Source organism: Cherax quadricarinatus, chromosome 72, assembly GCF_038502225.1.
Source record: "Cherax quadricarinatus isolate ZL_2023a chromosome 72, ASM3850222v1, whole genome shotgun sequence".
NCBI classification, from domain to species: Eukaryota; Metazoa; Arthropoda; class Malacostraca; order Decapoda; family Parastacidae; genus Cherax; species Cherax quadricarinatus.
The window spans coordinates 990,181-1,011,923 of NC_091363.1; the positions used below are offsets into that span (position 1 = coordinate 990,181).

Below are 21,743 nucleotides of genomic sequence, written 5' to 3' on the forward strand. Positions count from 1 at the left end.
TTTTTTCTTTTTTTATAATTATTCAAATTTAATTCTTTATTTCTTTTATGCAGTACAGGAGGGCCCCCTGTATACAGCACCTTCTTTTTGATGTTCACTGTTAACATTGGTTTCAAATTGAGCCATTGTTCATTATGTTCCACCAGCTAGTGATTGTCACAGATGGGTGGAAGAATGGTTCAGTTGAAAGCCAACGAAAATATGGAAAACAAAAATAGATACTGCATATGCAGGGTCCCCCTGTATATAGACAGTAGTTTACATGTAACGAAGTACACAAAAGAAAGCCACTAACATGACTTGCTGTCATCTCTATATCTTCAGTTGTTTAAGTCTTACCAAGAACATTTAGAACATTTGCTTATAAATTAGGCTAGGAAAGAAGCAGGCACCTCTTGCTTGCACTAAAGGTTAGTTGAAAATTTTCTATACAGATTATTACAAGCTGGACATGAAGGTCTATGATACTAACAAGTCTTGGAAAAAGAAAAACTGTTGCAATCAGTTAGGTAGTAGCACGTACTCATAAGAAGCAAGGTAAGCATTTTTTTTTTTTTTTTTTTTTTTCCAACAAGTCGGCCGTCTCCCACCGAGGCAGGGTGACCCAAAAAAGAAAGAAAATCCCCAAAAAGAAAATACTTTCATCATCATTCAACACTTTCACCACACTCACACATTATCACTGCTTTTGCAGAGGTGCTCAGAACACAACAGTTTAGAAGCATATACGTATAAAGATACACAACATATCTTAACCTATAAAATTCTTACCTTCAGAATTAGAATATCTATTTGAATTAAGTGTTATTTAATTGTATATAGCATTCTGCATTTTTTTTATTTGTTTCTGTGAATTTAAATCTGTTATAACAAGAGGTGAGATTGTCACTTGTTGGACTAGTTATTGGTCCAAGTCAGACTGAAACATCATCAAGAGTTTCTTTCTCCTATGTTCAGGTTACAGTAGGGCCCCATTTATATGGCAAATTAGGTTTCAGGCTATAGCCGGAAAGCGGAACGCCATTTTTTTCCACTTATAAATGCATATAAATGCCTGACAACAAGTTTACTCATAAATTATATTAAGTTACTAACAGAACTAGGCATTAAAAAACATAAGAAAAAGTAAAATACATACACAGTACATTCATTACTTAACTTAAAATATTTGTAGTCTTGTTAATGTCGGGCGAGAGATGAGTAATATTTATTTGTAGGAAGTCAGGTGTAGGTATCCGGTAGGTGTAGCCCAGGTGGGCTACACCTGGGCCAAACACAGATTCGTACACATTTTCTCTGGTGCTGGACCAGAGGAAATGTAATGTTTTCCCTCTGCCCAGCTACCACACCTCCATAGCATATAAACATGGCATGTTTATATGCTATGTAATGTGTTTTTTATGTAATTTTGAAGAAAATATCATAGATGGATTAATGAAAATGTCTATATTAATGTAAAATAAGACACGTAATGTGCCCAAGAGTGATTATTATTACGTACTATTAGTATTACTATGGCTTTAAGACTAGAGGAACACTTTTAGTGATTTTAATATATACCTGCACGCCAACACAGTGTGTAAGTATATTAGGTACAGGTACACAAGTATTATTATCAGAGCACATATAAACATGCAGTAACTTCAAAACACGTGAGATTTTGGAAAATTTCTGGACATAATAGAGATGTGCTCATGGAGAATGTAAACAAACCCAGTGGGGTGTGCTGTATTAGAAAGATGGTTGTCGTATAGCGAGTTTTGGTCATAATTTGAAATCACCGTATTAGCAGAATGTCGTAAGGTGAAGCACCGTAAAGCGGGGCCCTACTGTATTTGTGTATATGTTGTATCATGTAGAAATAACAATTATTTATTATAACAAAACAGAGCACATTCTCTGTTTTTTTATTTTTGTCTGTTCATCCATCAGGTTAGTAATATCCCGTCTTTCTGTTCTGTCCTGCACTATTTAAATGAATTTGTAACTTCAGTTTGGTAATTACCTGTCACCCTTGCAGCAGTATCAGCATCTCTAATTAATGATTGTGTTTGTGGAAAATTTTGCATGGCTCTTCTATATTTAGTGGACTATAGCATATTGAGTCTATAGAGGTAGACTTTTTGCTTTACAGGTTATACACTCGCTTAGGAGAAGGGGAGCGTGCAGCAGTTCTTTATGAGCGATACCTGCAGGAAACTGAAGATGCTGGCCTAAGTGAGGACCGAGGACTAGCGTATCAGTTCCTGGCAAGTTACTGCCTTCAGAAAAATATGCTTGATTTGGCTTATGATTATGCTCAGAAATGTACTCTATTCATGGAAGTAAGTATGCTTTTAATACACAAAGTAATAATTTCATGAATATGTATTATTTGGGTACCACTTTCATGGCCCTGGATTTGAGAAGGTATGCAGAAGTCTTTTATTATATTTTTTTTTTTTTTTTAACTTGAGAAGTTGCTGCCTTAAGGAATTTTCGGGAAATACCATTTGCTTCCCTATTTTTTCATCCACACTGTGTTACTAAGAAGGTAAAAGAAACAGGAATACTGATTGTAAAATTTAAATCCATTTAATGTTTAGCATAAACAACTTACACGAAATCCCAGAAAAATGTGAATATTGCAGGTCTGTGAATCCCATTATTAAAAAATATAAATTTAAACAATAGCAACATCACACATTTGTCTATGACCCACCTTAACCTGTGCCTCACTTTCCTCAAGAAGAATTCATAACAGATTTCATATATTTCATTATAAGCAGAAAACAAGTACTGTAGTAATAAGAGCATGTTCAGTATATGGAATATTCTCTTTTGCTGCAGACTCGAGAAAGTGGCAAGACTATGTTGAGGGAAATTGCTAACAGACGACAACACACTGAACAAAACACAGTGAGTATTTTATAGAATTGTAGATTTTGTGTAAATTGTGAGGTGTTATAAATAACCATTATAAAATAATACATTGTTTTATAAATAGTGAAAAAGTATAAGGGGAATTTTATGAGTAGAATCTATGACTCAGTGTTATTCACTAATTTTTGCAAGAGAGCCACTTCGGTTAAACATTGATTGAGAGAGCCGCAGCTACTGCAAGTTAGCGTAACTCAACTAAATTAAGTGGTACTGAGCTGCTAGTGCAATATAGCAAATGGGAAAAATTAGACATGGTAATATTAGCCTGCATATCTTGCTATTAATAGCAAAATAAAGACCAAACTTACTTAATGCTGTGATGAGCGGAAGTGTGCTAGTTGCTGCTTAACTCAAATCGATCCATCATAGCGGACACTACTTGACTGCACATTGGTTTCAAGTAAAACTAGCCTATCGCAGCTAGCTTCCACAAGCAGCAACAGTTAAGTCATTACTTTCATATATGTTGTCGCAGTCTCAAATATCTGTTGCCTATTTTCAAACACAAATCTCCAAGAGTAACGAAATACGTCCAGTCTCCCCCGAAAGCTTGAACTCAACTGATTCAGGGAGACCACCGACGCCTAGAGCTACACGTGTCCCTGATCAGTTTCCCGTAGTGGACACGTATGATTTCTGTACGACTAGGGTAGGGATGTTAGAATGTTATCTCTTACTGTGACTTCGTCTTCCATCTCACCTCATGAAAATATGTATCTTACTTGAAAAATTATTTTTCTATATATTTTTTCTTATTAATTAATTTATATATTTTTCGAGAACCGTGAATTGAGTCATCGCGAGCCGCCAGCGGCTCGCAAGCCACGCAGTGAATACCACTGCTATGACTGGTGATTTGATGTAATACATTTATGAATGGGCTTCAGAATTTCCTCAGGCCTTGCATCTACTGTTTTATTACTTTATCTTGTGCTATGCTTGAAAGTTTACCTATTTTACTAAATATTAGATATTCTTGTTCAGTCCTAATATAGTTAATAATTAAAGTATCTTTTTTGGATAACCATTTGTATAACTTTAGTTTCTATTTTTTTAATATACAATATCCTTGGATTTTAAAGCCAAAGGGGTTTCCCAAGGGCATGCCCTCAGCACGACCTAGATCCTGATCACCATTGGTGATCTTGCCTCTATGCTTTCTCAGGATTTAGTCCTCTTTAAATGTGGATGATCATGCCATTGATTGTATTGGTGGAAACTTTTAACTGGTGATGTCATTATTGTAATACAGTACAGTGGTACCTCGAGTTTCTAACAGCTCCCAACTCGAACAGTTATGTAAGTGTATTTTTGTAAGTGCTTTTGTAAGTGTATTCTTGAGGGTTTGAAATGGACTAATCTAATTTACATTATTCCTTATGGGAACAAATTCGTTTGGTATTGGCACTCAAGTAGCCTTCTGGAACGAATTAAGTTCGTAACTCGAGGTGCCACTGCATTTGGTAGACTATTATAAATGGACTAGATTAAGTGGCTTTAGTCTGTGTCCAAAAAAGAATTATAAAAATATTACTGTATACGTACTAATAATAATATACAGTGGACCCCCGGTTAATGATATTTTTTCATTCCAGAAGTATGTTCAGGTGCCAGTACTGACCGAATTTGTTCCCATAAGGAATATTGTGAAGTAGATTAGTCCATTTCAGACCCCCAAACATACACGTACAAACGCACTTACATAAATACACTTACATAATTGGTCGCATTGGGAGGTGATCGTTAAGCAGGGGTCCACTGTACTCAAAATAAGCACTAAATCCAAAAGGGCCATACAGTGCTACACACTGTGCTGTAATGTAATCTGCTCTTTCTATATGGTTATCCCATCCTGGCCAGTCAGACATAATTACTTTTTTTTTTTTTTCAACAAGTCGGCCGTCTCCCACCGAGGCAGGGTGACCCTAAAAGAAAGAAAATCCCCGAAAAGAAAATACTTTCTTCATCATTCAACACTTTCACCTCACTCACACATAATCACTGTTTTTGCAGAGGTGCTCAGAACACAACAGTTTAGAAGCATATACGTATAAAGATACACAACATATCCCTCCAAACTGCTTGTCCTCTTTAATTACCAAATGCAGGGAAATTCATCTGTTGCATATGAAGGTGGCATGTCTTGGCAGACTGAATTTTCTTAATTTTTTTGTCACACTTTACATGGAGTAAATTGTAAGGTCTTTATCCTCATTCAGCCTTAGTTACAATCAAACTTGATTATAAAAACTAAGTTTATTCCTTAGTCTCTGCTACCTTAAGTTGGGTGTTGTTCACCATCAGGGTTTGTGTGTGTCTGGGTGCCTAATGTTTATCTACAGTTCCAAGCCTGTGTGCAGTCTGATATGCTGTCTTTGCATAACCTCTGTTATCTCTGTTCACCTTCATAATGTATGTGGAGGAAACTGATGTTATGAGCTACCACCTTCAGTTGGCCTCTCTCATTATTACTCTCCTTTCCCATCTCTGCCTTAAGACTCTTGTTGCTTCTCCTTTTCTCTCTTCCTTTCAGTTTACTATTTGCTACCTTGCTTTCCCACCTTGGGACATCCCAGTAGTCAGTGTGTTCCTTTCTCCTTCCATCTTCGAAGTTTCGCACCTGTCTCTCCTCTGGTCATGTACTACTGCAGCATACAGCTGTAGACTGCTCCAGATATATCAATAAGTGTTGGGCAATTATTATTATTATTATTATAATCAAGGGCATAACGCTAAACCTGTAGGATTATACAGTGCCTGTGGGGAGGGATGGAAGGTATTCAGGCTTAATTCAGGGAACTGGAGCACAGATCCAGTTCCCTAGATCAAGAGCCCCTCACCAACATCAAGGAACCTTCCTTGAGGGGTAGTGTTGGGTAAACTTGACTGTCTTTCCCAATGGCATGATCTGATGCTACTTACACCACAAGATGCAGATCAAATCTGGTAACGCTATGCACTCCTTAATGCAATCATCCTACGGGTTTAGCACTTCCCCTTGATTATAATAATAATTTACACTCGGCAGGACAGTAGTACTTCCCTGGGCGGTTGCTGTCTGCCAACCTACTACCTATGATCCCCTTCAATATACATGTTTAATTGCACTCCTAGTTTGAGCAACACACTTCTATTGTCTTACCTACTCTAGGTCCCTTGGTTTTCATGTAAGATATTTTAAATTATTATAATAAAAAAGAAGTGCTAAACCTACAAGGGTCATACAGCAAAGATATTTTACAGTGGTTACTCTTATTTAATAGTTTTACCGATCTAACAGTCCAGTAATTATCAGTTAATGCTGAATACCTTTCAGCATAGTGTTTGGTCCTGAGTTTTTTTTTTTTTTTTTTTTTTTTTTTTTTGCAACTTCCGAATTTAGGTTTAGGTCTTGACATTAAATTATTGCTTCACATTATCATGCCTATATTGGTTGATAAAGAATAAAACTTTGATTTTGAAGTGTGTATCTAGCTTTTTTTTTTATTTAGTGATCTAGTGTTTGAGATCTGTTTTCTTGGGATCTGTCCAAATATTATTTTTATATTTATTATCACACTGGCCGATTCCCACCAAGGCAGGGTGGCCCGAAAAAGAAAAACTTTCACCATCATTCACTCCATCACTGTCTTGGCAGAAGGGTGCTTTGCACTACAGTTTTTAAACTGCAACATTAACACCCCTCCTTCAGAGTGCAGGCACTGTACTTCCCATCTCCAGGACTCAAGTCCGGCCTGCCGATTTCCCTGAACCCCTTCATAAATGTTACTTTGCTCACACTTCAACAGCACGTCAAGTATTAAAAACCATTTGTCTCCATTCACTCCTATCAAACACGCTCACGCATGCCTGCTGGAAGTCCAAGCCCCTCGCACACAAAACCTCCTGTACCCCCTCCCTCCAACCTTTCCTAGGCCGACCCCTACCCCGCCTTCCTTCCACTACAGACTGATACACTCTTGAAGTCACTCTGTTTCGCTCCATTCTCTCTACATGTCCTGACCACCTCAACAACCCTTCCTCAGCCCTCTGGACAAGTTTTGGTAATCCTGCACCTCCTCCTAACTTCCAAACTACGAATTCTCTGCATTATATTCACACCACACATTGCCCTCAGACATGACATCTCCACTGCCTCCAGCCTTCTCCTCGCTGCAACATTCATCACCCATGCTTCACACCCATATAAGAGTGTTGGTAAAACTATGCTCTCATACATTCCCCTCTTTGCCTCAAAGGACAAAGTTCTTTGTCTCCACAGACTCCTAAGTGCACCACTCGCCCTTTTCCCCTCATCAATTCTATGATTCACCACATCTTTCATAGACACATCCGCTGACACGTCCACTCCCAAATATCTGAATACATTCACCTCCTCCATACTCTCTCCTTCCAATCTGATATCCAATCTTTCATCACCTAATCTTTTTGTTATCCTCATAACCTTACTCTTTCCTGTATTCACTTTTAATTTTCTTCTTTTGCACACCCTACCAAATTCATCCACCAATCTCTGCAACTTCTCTTCAGAATCTCCCAAGAGCACAGTGTCATCAGCAAAGAGCAACTGTGACAACTCCCACTTTGTGTGTGATTCTTTATCTTTTAACTCCATGCCTCTTGCCAAGACCCCTCGCATTTACTTCTCTTACAACCCCATCTATAAATATATTAAACAACCACGGTGACATCACACATCCTTGTCTAAGGCCTACTTTTACTGGGAAATAATTTCCCTCTTTCCTACATACTCTAACTTGAGCCTCACTATCCTCGTAAAAACTCTTCACTGCTTTCAGTAACCTACCTCCTACACCATACACCTGCAACATCTGCCACATTGCCGCCCTATCCACCCTGTCATACGCCTTTTCCAAATCCATAAATGCCACAAAAACCTCTTTAGCCTTGCCTAAATACTGTTACTTATATGTTTCACTGTAAACACCTGGTCCACACCCCCCCCTACCTTTCCTAAAGCCTCCTTGTTCATTTGCTATCCTATTCTCCGTCTTACTCTTAATTCTTTCAATAATAACTCTACCATACACTTTACCAGGTATACTCAACAGACTTATCCCCCTATAATTTTTGCACTCTCTTTTGTCCCCTTTGCCTTTATACAAAGGAACTATGCATACTCTCTGCCAATCCCTAGGTACCTTACCCTCTTCCATACATTTATTAAATAATTGCACCAACCACTCCAAAACTATATCCCCACCTGCTTTTAACATTTCTATCTTTATCCCATCAATCCCGGCTGCCTTACCCCCTTTCATTTTACCTACTGCCTCACAAACTTCCCCCACACTCACAACTGGCTCTTCCTCACTCCTACAAGATGTTATTCCTCCTTACCCTATACATGAAATCACAGCTTCCCTATCTTCATCAACATTTAACAATTCCTCAAAATATTCCTTCCATCTTCCCAATACCTCTAACTCTCCATTTAATAACTCTCCTCTCCTGTTTTTAACTGACAAATCCATTTGTTCTCTTCTCTAGGCTTCCTTAACTTGTTAATCTCACTCCAAATCTTTTTCTTATTTTCAACAAAATTTGTTGATAACATCTCACCCACTCTCTCATTTGCTCTCTTTTTACATTGCTTCACTACTCTCTTTTTCTCCATATACTCTTCCCTCCTTGCATCACTTCTACTTTGTAAAAACTTCTCATATGCTAACTTTTTCTCCCTTACTACTCTCTTTACATCATCATTCCACCAATTGCTCCTCTTCCCTCCCGCACCCACTTTCCTGTAACCACAAACTTCTGCTGAACACTAACACTACATTTTTAAACCTACCCCATACCTCTTCGACCCCATTGCCTATGCTCTCATTAGCCCATCTATCCTCCAATAGCTGTTTATATCTTACCCTAACTACCTCCTCTTTTAGTGTATAAACCTTCACCTCTCTCTTCCCTGATGCTTCTATTCTCCTTGTATCCCATCTACCTTTTACTCTCAGTGTAGCTACAACTAGAAAGTGATCTGATATGTCTGTGGCCCCTCTATAAACATGTATATCCTGAAGTCTACTCAACAGTCTTTTATCTACCAATACATAATCCAACAAACTACTTTCATTTCACCCTACATCATATCTTGTATACTTATTTATCCTCTTTTTCTTAAAATATGTATTACCTATAACTAAACCCCTTTCTATACAAAGTTCAATCAAAGGGCTCCCATTATCATTTACACCTGGCACCCCAAACTTACCTACCACACCCTCTCTAAAAGTTTCTCCTACTTTAGCATTCAGGTCCCCTACCACAATTACTCTCTCACTTGGTTCAAAGCTCCTATACATTCACTTAACATCTCCCAAAATCTCTCACTCTTCTGTACATTCCTCTCTTCTCCAGATGCATACACGCTTATTATGACGCACTTTTCGCATCCAACCTTTACTTTAATCCACATAATTCTTGAATTTACACATTCATATTCTCTTTTCTCCTTCCATAACTGATCCTTCAATATTACTGCTACCCCTTCCTTTGCTCTAACTCTCTCAGATACTCCGGATTAAATCCCATTTATTTCCCCCCACTGAAACTCCCCTACCCCCTTCAGCTTTGTTTCGCTTAGGGCCAGGACATCCAACTTCTTTTCATTCATAACATCAGCAATCATCTGTTTCTTGTCATCCACACTACATCCACACACATTCAAGCATCCCAGTTTTATAAAGTTTTTCTTCTTCTCTTTTTTAGTAAATGTCTACAGGAGAAGGGGTTACTAGCCCATTGCTCCCGGCATTTTAGTCGCCTCATACGACACGCATGGCTTATGGAGGAAAGATTCTTTTCCACTTCCCCATGGACAATAGAAGAAATAAATTAGAACAAGAGCTATTTAGAAAAAGGAGAAAAACCTAGATGTATATATATATATATATATATATATATATTTTTTTTTTTTTTTTTTTTTTTTTTTTTTTCAACAAGTCGGCCGTGTGTGAAGTGTGACCAAAGTGTAAGTAGGAGTAGCAAGATATCCCTGTTATCTAGCATGTTTATGAGACAGAAAAAGAAACTAGCAATCCTACCATCATGCAAAACAGTTACAGGTTTCTATTTCACAGAGTCATCTGGCAGGATGGTAGTACTTCCCTGGGTGGTTGCTGTCTACCAACCTACTGCCTTATCTTAATTCATTTTAATGTAGCACTGCCCCTCACTTTTACAGTATAATGACATTAACCTATTTTTTTTTTTATTTTATCCTGCAGCAGGATGATTGTGGTAGTGTCTTAGTGAGCAGAGTACGACCTCGAGTTACCTTAGGAGGAGATCGCTCTGCAAGATTACCTCCTCTCAGTCTCACATACACCCCATAGCATAAGCTTTGGAGCTCTTGTTTTTGTTCTCTTTACAATGTGCGTTTGATTATTTTGCTATATAAATTTCTTATTATATTCATTCACAATTCTGTACATTGCACAAAACTTGTAAATGATCAAAAATTTAATTTAAATGTAATTTTATATGTGCACTTATATTCTTACTGAAGGGCTGTGTGTGTATGATTGTCTACTCTTTTCTTATCCAATAAAACATTTTTGTTAATGTTAATTGTATACATTGGAACCACTGTTTTCGTATGCCCCAGTTTTCGTAGGATTCGGTTTTCAACAACTTTTTTTGTTTAAATTTTGTACCAATTTTCATACATCTCAGTTTTTGTCGAGTTAAAAATGGTTCGTACCAAACGCATCCGCGTGACTTGGCCACTCGAGCTCCCACACAAAGCATCCCAAGCGTTTGACTCAGTCTGCCTTTGTTTCTCGTTGAGTGAGCATCACCCCACATGTTCATCTGAAACATTTCGTAATAATCCATTGTTTTTTGTGTTAGAGTGCAACTGCTAAATTAGGGAAGTCCGTGGGGTTGGATGCGAGTGGCCAGGATGTGGAAGTGTTGGTGGACAACCACAGGAAAGAGCTAACCACTGAAGAGCTGCAAGACCTTCAACTGGAACAGCAACAGACTACAGCTGAGGAAAAGGAAGGGAGAGGGGAGAATGCCTTCTTCAGTGATTAAGGACATGTGTGCAAAGTGGAGTGAGTTGCAAATTTTTGTGGAGAAATATCACCCTAACAAAGCTGTTGCAAGCCATGTCTGCAACAATGTTCGATGACAATGCCTCGTCCCATTTTAGGCAAATCTTAGATGCCAGAAACAGACCTCTGTACAAATTTTTTTGTGCGACAGGGGTACAGTGACTTCAGCTGGTCCTAGTGCCAGTAAAAGACGAAGAAGGGATGCAACCCCGGATAGGGCCTTGATGCCTGAAGTCCTTATGGAAGGGGATTCCCTTTCCCAGCAATCTCTCCTCCTCCCTTTCCCCTCCTTGCTGTCTTCCATACGCCAACAAGTCTTCAATAAAGGTAAAAGTGATGTTATTATTATTATTATAATCAAAAAGAAGCGCTAAGCCACAAGGGCTATACAGCGCTGCAGGGTAGGGAAGGAAGCAAGGGAATTGGATGGCAGAAGGGAGGGGGGATGATCAGCAGGTTACAGAAAACAGCGGGGCAGGGGATAGTACGGGGGTAGAGGGTAGCAAGAGATACAAGTAGAAAGGGCTGAAAGTATCAGAATTTGTGAAGTAAGTCAGTCGTTGTCAAAAAGTCAATGAGAGAGTCCGGATGAAAGGTGGGTCCATCAGCGAGAAGGGAAGGTAAAGAGAGAGCAGCGGGGCGAAGACGACGACAGAGGTAAATTCTGCGTGCTCGTTGATAAAGTGGGCAGTCCAACAGAATGTGGCTGACTGATAATGGAGCTTGGCAATTCTCACAGAGAGGAGCAAGACGCCTCTCCATGAGATATCCATGAGTAAGACGAGTATGGCCAATGCGAAGACGGGAGAGAGTAGTCTCCCAACCTCGACACTGGTGATAAGAAGACGGCCAGTAACCTATACTCGGTTTAATAGACTGAAGTTTGTTGCCGAGCATAGTAGACCAACGTTGTTGCCAACGGGTGTGAAGGTGGGAAGATATTACAGCAAAATAGTCCGTACATGGAATACCTCTATAAGAAACTGGTAGGTCATGTACTGCTGACCGCGCAGCAGTGTCTGCCTGTTCATTGCCCTGTACGTCAACATGACCAGGGACCCAACAAAAAACAATATCTTTATGCTTAGTAAAGATGCGGCGTAGCCAAAGTTGGATACGGAGGACTAAGGGGTGAGGTGTATCAAATTTTTGTATAGCCTGTAAAGCACTAAGGGAGTCTGAGACAACCACAAATGATGACACAGGCATAGATGCAATACGGATAAGTGCTGTAAGGATGGCATATAATTCAGCAGTAAAAATACTAGCTGAAGATAGTAAATGCCCTTGTACGACGCTGTCCGGAAACACTGCTGCGAATCCTACGCCGTCAGAAGACTTAGAGCCATCTGTGTACACAGCAATGGCATGAGAATGAGAGTGAAAGTGGTCAAGAAAAAGAGAGCGGGAAGCGACCGTAGACAGTTGGGCTTTCGAGCAAGGGAGGGAGAAAGAACAGACTCGAACAGCTGGAACTTCCCAGGGGGGTAGGGAAAAGTGAGATGCTACATGTACATAGAAAGGTGGTAGTTGAAGAGAAGACAAGAGCGAATGAAGGCGAAGAGAGAAGGGACGGAGTAAGCAGGGGCGGCGAACAAATAAAGAATGTCTACTAATATCAGTGACCATTCTATAAATGGAAGGATTGCGGAGATCATGAGAGCGTACATAGTAGCGCAGGCAATGGGCATCACGGCGATCGGATAAGGATGGAACGTTCGCTTCTGCATAGAGGCTTTCGACAGGGGAAGAGCGAAAAGCACCAAGGCATAAACGTAATCCTTGGTGATGAATGGGGTTAAGGCTAGAGAGAGTAGCAGGAGATGCCGCTGAATAGATCTGGTCACCATAATCAAGTTTCGATAAAATAAGGGTGGAATGTAGGTGAAGGAGGGTTCGACGATCAGCTCCCCACGAAAGATGAGCAAGGGTTTTAAGAAGGTTCAGCCGGCTGTGACAAGTTGCCTTCAGAGAGGTAATGTGAGGTTTCCAGGATAACCTACGATCAAAGAGGAGGCCCAGAAACTTGACTGTATCACGTTCAGGGATACGTGAGCCATAGAGGTACAAAGGATGATCAGAGATGACAGAGCGTCTAGTGAAAGTGATTTGGTGGGTTTTAGTGCTGGAAAATTTAAACCCATGTGTGGTGGCCCAATTGGAAACACGGTCGACTGCATGCTGGAGAGAATCTGTAAGGAGGTGACAGTCAGCGCCTGCACAGGCAATAGCGAAGTCATCAACATAGAGTGATGACCAAATATTTGATGGAAGACTAGAGGCCAAATCATTAATAGCAAGGAGAAAAAGTGTTGTGCTCAGAACACATCCCTGGGGGACACCTTCAGCTTGGACAAAGTCCGGGGAGAGCACATTATTAACCCGAACACGGAAATGCCTGTCAGTTAAAAAGTTCTTAAGGAAGGATGGTAGATTGCCTCGAAGGCCTAAGGAGTGGGCTTGGGCTAAAATATTATACCTCCAAGTTGTGTCATATGCCTTCTCAAGGTCAAAAAATATGGCAATAACTGAGTGGTTATTCGCAAAGGCATTACGAACATACGTATCCAAGCGCAGTAAGGGGTCTATGGTAGAACGTCCCTTACGAAAGCCATATTGACGAGTGGAGAGACTGTTGTGTGTCTCTAAATACCACACTAAACGTCTATTTACTAGACGTTCCATTACTTTGCAAACTGCACTGGTAAGAGCAATGGGACGATAGTGGGAGGTTTCATGTCCCGTAGTGCCTGGTTTGCGGAAAGGGAGAACAATGGCGGATTTCCACAGCTGTGGAAGAACTCCTTGTGACCAAATAAGATTGTAAAGGCGTAATAGGACTGCAAGGGCTGACTGATGTAAATGTTGTAGCATACGAATATGAATGTCGTCGGGCCCAGCTGCCGATGATCGACAAGCTGAGAGTGTTGCCTCCAGTTCTTGAAGTGTAAAAGGCACATTATACTGTTCTTCTCTGAGAGAAGAAAAGTCCAAAGGTGCTAACTCTCTGGCAGACTTTGAGGAAAGAAATGAGGGGCATAGATGGAGTCCCTGAGAAATACGGACCAGATGATTGCCAATTTCATTGGCAACATCTAGTGGGTTTGCTATATCAACACCGGCAACCCGCAGAACAGGAGCCGGGTCAGGAGAATATTTACCACTCAGTTTTCGTACTTTTTTCCAGACTGCACTCATAGAGGAAGCAGAGGTGATGGTGGAGACATAATCTCGCCAGCAAGTGCGTTTAGCGTCACGGATGACACGGCGAGCGATCGCACGCTTCTGTTTAAAATCAAGGAGTCGCTCTGTGGTTCTATTGTACCGGTACCTGCCCCATGCAGCGCGTTTCAAACGTACTGCACGAGCACAAGCAGGAGACCACCAAGGCACGCATTTCTGAGAATGCCTGCCCGAAGTTTGGGGTATAGAATGAGAAGCTGCGGTGAAAACGGAGGACGAGAAGAGGTGTAAAAGCTCATCGATGGAGGACGAAGAAGGAACCTCTTTAAAAACAGTCAGGTGTGAGTAAAGGTTCCAATTTGCCCGATTAAATTGCCAGCGTGGGGTGCGAAGAGGTGGCGAATATGAAGGGGAAGTAAGAATGATTGGGAAATGATCACTGTCATGTAAGTCCGGGAGAACAGACCAAGTAAAGTCTAATGCGGCGGAGGAAGAGCAAACTGAGAGATCTATGCAAGAGAGAGTATGAGTCCGAGGATCAAAATGGGTGTGAGTACCTGTATTTAAAACATGGAGGGGGTGGGTGGCAAGAAAAGCCTCTAACTGAATTCCACGGGAATCACAGTGAGACCCTCCCCAGAGGAAATGGTGGGCATTAAAATCACCAAGTAACAGAATCGGTGGCGGTAATGACGAAACAAGGAAGGCAAAATCCGGAATAGATAATGCCCGAGAAGGAGAGAGATATAAAGAACAGAGCGTATACCACCTATGTAAGTGGATACGGGCTGCTGTGTAATGCAGCGAAGTATGAATAAATAGCTGATGGTACGGAATATCAGTGCGGAGAAGAAGGGCACTTTCATTAAAGGTCCCATCAGGAAAAGGATCTGAAGAATACAATAAATTATAGCCTGAGATGTGAGAAATAACAGCAGAGTGTAATTTTGGTTCCTGTAAGCAAACACCAACAGGGGCAAACTGGGAGAGTAACATCTGAAGCTCACCCCGATTACCCCTGAGGCCGCGTATATTCCACTGTAAAAAGGCCATGATTGGCAATGATAAAGATACTTGAAATCCGCAGGTAAGGGTTCCTACGGACTAGAAGGGTTAGAAAAGTCCACATGCGGAGGCAGTGGAAAATGTTCAAGCAGCGAAGGAACGGTGCGCTGTGAAGAAAGGAGTTGCGCAGATGGAGCAGAGGAGAGAGAAAGAGCGGAAGGTGGATCAGTGTCCATTGATGGTTTGGTCTCTGCAATATATTCAGAGATTGCTTCAAGTGTTTCGGAATTCAAAGATGTCGTATGGGAGACAATATTGGGAATGGTAGGGGGAGGATGAGTAAAGATTGGAACTGTATTGGACTGTACCAAGGTAGGGGGGGGCGAAAGGGTGGAGGGAACTGGAGAAGCGTGGCAGGGGACAGAAGAGACAGGAACCTGGGAGGTGGCAGAAGAGGAAGAAACTTGGGAGGGAACAGGGGAGGAAGGTACATTACGAGGAGGAGGGTGAACCTCTGCACTTGTAACTGAGCCAGTGAGAGGGGAAGAACTAGGGACAGAGACAGGGAGGGTAAAATGAGGAGGTGGAAGATGGGTAGGAGGTGTTACCGGACCTTTTTTTGACTTTTGAGAAGTAGAGGGACGATTGGGAAGAGGTGTCGTACGAGGTCTCGTCGATACTGAGGCTTGTAAGAGAGAACTCGAAGAAGCGAGATTAGACTGAGGCGTTGAAGTAGGGACGTCTGAGCCGAGGACAGCAAAAGGATTAGATACAGGAGTGATTATGGGAGAGGTAACCACAGAGGTGGGTGTAGAAGATGGGATACCAGAAGTGGGGGGACGTTTTGAAACACGGGAATAAGAAACACGTGGGAGTCTCCCTTGGAGGCGGAGATGAGAAACAAAAGTGATGTTAAATGTTCATTTATCCATATCATTAGTCATTATATTTATTTCTCATTGTCTTATGCATGTAAAACCAGTTAGTCTAAAAAATGTATTTTGTTAATATTTTTTTTTTTTTTTTTTTTTTTTTTTTTTTTTTTTTGGGTGTCTGGAACAGATTAATTGGATTTACATTATGGGAAATATTGCTTCAGTTTTCGTACAATTCAGTTATCAGAATTTTTAGAACTGATTAATCACGAAAACCAAGTTTCCACTATTATAACTATTAAATGCATTTTGGCTTTATATCCCCCCTCCCCCCATGTGCTATAATCACCAGTACTGGTTTAGCATGTCTGGAAAAAAAAAAAAAAAAAAAAAAAAAAAAAAATAACCACTAGCACTGCATAATAAAAAGATACAAATTTAATTCAAATTTTAATGATTGTCAATAATCCAGGAAAATAGTAAATAAAAAGTACATATATAAAAGTATTAACACAGTACCCGCTCCTTGACTACAGTTATTCTTGATGCTTTGATAATAAAATTGTTTCATGTTAATTTATAACTATTTTTTCACTGGTATCATAGTATCAAGAAAAAGCAACCTGCAACACTCTTCCTTAGTTCTCTGGTGAGAAAGTTTGGCTGATTATTGAGTTTACTTAACCAAACTTTTTTACCAGCTTGTCTCAGCAGAGAAACATCAAGGCCCACAAAATGCTCAAAACAAATACCAAGCAAACTGTGGGTACTGAGGTTCTCTGGTACACTAATCACAATAAAATTAAATTACAATAAAGTACAGGACTATGCAGATTTTTAATGTTTGTTTCATTCATGAAGAGGCACTAAATTTACTGTAATCATACAAACTTTGAAGAAATATCCTCACCTTTTGAACCATCTCAAAAGATTTTATAAACTGATTACACATGAAGCATTTTAGATTTTTCTTTTCTGAAAGCTATACAGTAAACCCTTGATAATGGACATTGATATAACAGACTTCAAAATTATGAGCAAAATTCACTGGGTAAATTGTTCTTTTACCTCCTTCATTTTCAATGTTTATTGCAGTACATCAGTAAATTGTGTGTACAATGTTAACCAAACTGTAGAGCACTTTAGTGCCTTTTATTTTAACAGGACAATTCTCCCCCTCCCCCACTAGTCTATTATACTGAGGGTTTACTTTTAAATTTACAAACGAAACCTATGACAATGCCGAGATTTCCTCATTTTCATTAGAAAAAGTATAATATAGGTCTCTTTAAATCCTGATAATTTGGTGTCATACTGAATTTCTAACAATTTTACTATATACATACATAATTTGCATGGTGAAAAGTAAAAACTTACAACATTTAAATCTTGTAATAGCATATTTCTAAATTTCTAAGCACCATGAATAAGAACTTTTACATAATTCTGTAACTAGTGTGCTTTAAATAACTGCATTGTCATGCAATAATTAAATTGGTTTGAAGGTTTTTCTTCCCTACTTAATAAAATATCTTTTCTAAATACTGTTTCGACCTATATTTGAAGCTATTTCTAAAAGATTAAGAAAAAAGTTTCACATTTTATAAGAGTATCTTCTAATCGAGTCATACAATCAATATGGTAGGAGGAGTCTGTATATTAGAATGTCATAAGAATGGAACAATATATATTTTATCCATTGCTAGTGGTCACTGCTTTTGGCGAGTGATTAAAAGTAAAGGTATTGCCGTACCTAAAACACCAACCAAAAATTTAATTGTATGTATATAATATAAAAAAAACTATTAACCAGTGTGTAGAGGTAGAAATTTTGTCAACACACAATTAACTACCAGCACTAAAGGAAAGTTAATTTATAGTACTGAATATCAACTATATTACACTGTTCTCTCTTAATGGATAAAAGATGAAATTCATTCTTTTTCTTACATAATGACATAAGTCTAGATGACTGAACAAGCAAAGTACTTATGAACAATTCTGAAGGGCAAATCCCAGGTACAATAATTGCAACTTTCTTAGACACTGATCTTAGTTTTCTCAATATCTTTGAAATCAACACTTAAGCTGAAGACCAAAAAATTTAAGGACTACTTTCACTTACTGTTGTCACAAAACCATTCAATTTATTTTAGACATAACTTCAGTGGTATATAAAAAAATAAATTTCTAAGAAACTAAGCACTTCCCTGCTACAGTTCTGTGAAACAAAATTAAAGAAGTTCCTTTACTTCTCAAAAAAGATATTGATTGAAATTGGTAGTGTAGTAATTACTTCTGGCTCTGAAGCCATCATCTTGTAGCTTCTTCAGTGGTCGGCCTGTCTGTCTGCAGTAATCCTCCCAACCTCCAATGTAATGCCGCGACCTGGTAAAACAAATCTTGTTATAAATTCTGCATGTATGCTTGGGTGCTCCATACATTAGCTCGAGGGCCATTCAAACTCCACTCTTGATGCCATTAAAGGGCTCTTCATCAAAGAAATTGGCACTACCTCCCTCCCTTCCTTCCTTCCTTGGATCAAATCTGACTGCCTCCTCATCCTTACATGCTGTATGACACACTAGTTAAGTGGTCTCCCATGAAGGTAATATTCAAACTTCAGTATGAAAATATTTTGCAAGTATTTAAGTTTTAAATCATACATAACTTTTTTTTTTTCATTCAACACGTCGGCCATCTCCCACCAAAGCAGGGTGACCCAAAAAAGAAAACACTTTCACCATCATTCACACAATCACTGCATTGGCAGAGGTGCCCAGATGTGACAGTTTAGATGTCACTCCAAACAGCCAATATCCTGAATCCCTCTTTTAAAGTGCATGCATTATACTTCCCTCCTCCAGGACTCAAGTCCAGCTAAGTGGTTTCCCTGAATCCCTTCACATAATATTACCCTGCTCACACTCCAACAGCTTATCAGGTCCCAAAAACCATCTGTCACCATTCACTCCTATCTAACACACTCACATATGCCTGCTGTATGTCCAAGCCCCTTGCACACAAAACCTCTTTCATCCCCTCCCTCCATCCTTTCCTAGGACAACCCCTACCCCTCCTCCCCTCCACTACAGATTTTTACACCTTCCAAGTCATTCTACTAACTATTACAGTAAGATATTACAATTTTCACAACAGCAGTTAACATAATGAGCATTAAGAATAACAGAAATCTTTTGAAAATTAGTCTATTTTGCCTATTAGAGCACTGACAAACTGTAGTATTTTTCTGCCTAGCCAATGTAATGAAATGCAATGAACTTTGGCAACAAACTGATTTGTAGTTCTTGTAAATAAGTAAAACTTGCCTCTTGAAACCAAGACGATGGGCAATCTCCACTGCAGCACTGGAAGCATTTGGGCCACGAGCATAGAATACAAGGTTACGATATCCTATGTCAGGCTTCTGTCTGTGGAATTCTTTCTCCCATTCATCCTTGGATAGCTGTAGGGCATCCTTTATCTTACCAACTGTAAAAAAAAATTATTTATAAAAACGAAGAAATACATTTAGTAACAGCATTAGGCAAAAATCGTTCATCATATGTAGTTATAAAACATATAATAATTCATATAATTGCCTGTAAAATAACAAGATTAAAATCTTGCACCTTTTAGAGAAACATATTCTATAAGCTAGCAATATTTAGAGAATTTTAAATACCATATATGTACATTTTTAAAAATAGTCACCCCAGACAAGGACAAATTAACGGAGAATACACTCGGTAGGACACCTCAACCAGCACCACTTAGTTCAAGCAACTATCAGGGTCAACAGCCAATCAAAGGTTCATTTAATTCAACCACTTAACAGTTCACTACAATTACCTTGAGTCAGGAATACGATCCCAGAGATCAAATTTATTATATACTGTAATGAACCGAGTGGAAAATTATTGCATTTTGTTTCATTGTCACAGCAGAAAGATGAACAAGATTTTATTAATAGTTAAAATTATACTGTAGTAGTTAGGTTTGTTAAGACATTAAGTATAATGAGGCATCACATTACTGGGGGAGGGGAGAGGTGGCATAATACTCGGGGGAAGGGGGAGGTGGCATAATACTGGGGGGAGGGGGAAGGTGGCATAATACTCGGGGGAGGGGGAAGGTGGCATAATACTCGGGGGAAGGGGAAGGTGGCATAATACTCGGGGGATGGGGAAGGTGGCATAATACCCGGGGGAGGGGGAAGGTGGCATAATACTCGGGGGATGGGGAAGGTGGCATACTACTCGGGGGAGGGGGAAGGTGGCATAATACTCGGGGGAGGGGGAAGGTGGCATAATACTCGGGGGAGGGGGAAGGTGGCATAATACTCGGGGGAAGGGGAAGGTGGCATAATACTCGGGGGATGGGGAAGGTGGCATAATACCCAGGGGAGGGGGAAGGTGGCATAATACTCTGGGGGAAGGTGGCATAATACTCGGGGGAGGGGGAAGGTGGCATAATACTCGGGGTAGGGGGAAGGTGGCATAATACTCGGGGTAGGGGGAAGGTGGCATAATACTCGGGGTAGGGGGAAGGTGGCATAATACTCGGGGTAGGGGGAAGGTGGCATAATACTCGGGGGAAGGGGAAGGTGGCATAATACTCGGGGGAAGGGGAAGGTGGCATAATACTCGGGGGAAGGGGGAGGTGGCATAATACTCGGGGGAAGGGGGAGGTGGCATAATACTCGGGGAAGGGGGAGGTGGCATAATACTCGGGGGAAGGGGGAGGTGGCATAATACTCGGGGGAAGGGGGAGGTGGCATAATACTCGGGGGAAGGGGGAGGTGGCATAATACTCGGGGGAAGGGGGAGGTGGCATAATACTCGGGGAAGGGGGAGGTGGCATAATACTCGGGGGAAGGGGGAGGTGGCATAATACTCGGGGAAGGGGGAGGTGGCATAATACTCGGGGGAAGGGGGAGGTGGCATAATACTCGGGGGAAGGGGGAGGTGGCATAATACTCGGGGGAAGGGGGAGGTGGCATAATACTCGGGGGAAGGGGGAGGTGGCATAATACTCGGGGGGAAGGTGGCATAATACTCGGGGGGAGGGGGAAGGTGGCATAATACTGGGGGGAGGGGGAAGGTGGCATAATACTGGGGGGAGGGGGAAGGTGGCATAATACTGGGGGGAGGGGGAAGGTGGCATAATACTCGGGGGAGGGGGAAGGTGGCATAATACTCGGGGGAAGGGGAAGGTGGCATAATACTCGGGGGAAGGGGAAGGTGGCATAATACTCGGGGGATGGGGAAGGTGGCATAATACCCGGGGGAGGGGGAAGGTGGCATAATACTCTGGGGAAGGTGGCATAATACTCGGGGGAGGGGGAAGGTGGCATAATACTCGGGGGAGGGGGAAGGTGGCATAATACTCGGGGGAGGGGGAAGGTGGCATAATACTGGGGGGAGGGGGAAGGTGGCATAATACTCGGGGTAGGGGCAAGGTGGCATAATACTCGGGGTAGGGGGAAGGTGGCATAATACTCGGGGGAAGGGGAAGGTGGCATAATACTCGGGGGAAGGGGAAGGTGGCATAATACTCGGGGGAAGGGGAAGGTGGCATAATACTCGGGGGAAGGGGAAGGTGGCATAATACTCGGGGGAAGGGGGAGGTGGCATAATACTCGGGGAAGGGGGCATAATACTCGGGGGAAGGG

At 40.9% G+C, this 21,743-nt stretch overlaps 2 protein-coding genes across 4 annotated transcripts in view; one reads left to right on the forward strand and one right to left on the reverse strand.

The window, feature by feature from the left end:
- LOC128701400 (cell division cycle protein 23 homolog) overlaps positions 1–10,513 on the forward strand; it is a 55,184-nt gene extending 44,671 nt beyond the window's left edge. The window contains exons 11-13 of the mRNA XM_070100257.1: positions 2,135–2,324; positions 2,830–2,898; positions 10,176–10,513. Coding sequence (XP_069956358.1) covers positions 2,135–2,324; positions 2,830–2,898; positions 10,176–10,283 — 367 coding nt within the window. The 3' untranslated portion in view covers positions 10,284–10,513. The remainder of the gene's footprint in view (positions 1–2,134; positions 2,325–2,829; positions 2,899–10,175) is intronic.
- A 5,993-nt stretch (positions 10,514–16,506) lies between these two features.
- LOC128701242 (rhodanese domain-containing protein CG4456) overlaps positions 16,507–21,743 on the reverse strand; it is a 38,050-nt gene continuing 32,813 nt past the window's right edge. For all 3 annotated transcript variants that reach the window (XM_053794832.2, XM_053794833.2, XM_053794834.2), the window contains 2 exons: positions 19,399–19,561; positions 16,507–18,457 (listed from right to left, as the gene is read on the reverse strand). In XM_053794832.2, coding sequence (XP_053650807.1) covers positions 18,325–18,457; positions 19,399–19,561 — 296 coding nt within the window. In that variant the 3' untranslated portion in view covers positions 16,507–18,324. The remainder of the gene's footprint in view (positions 18,458–19,398; positions 19,562–21,743) is intronic.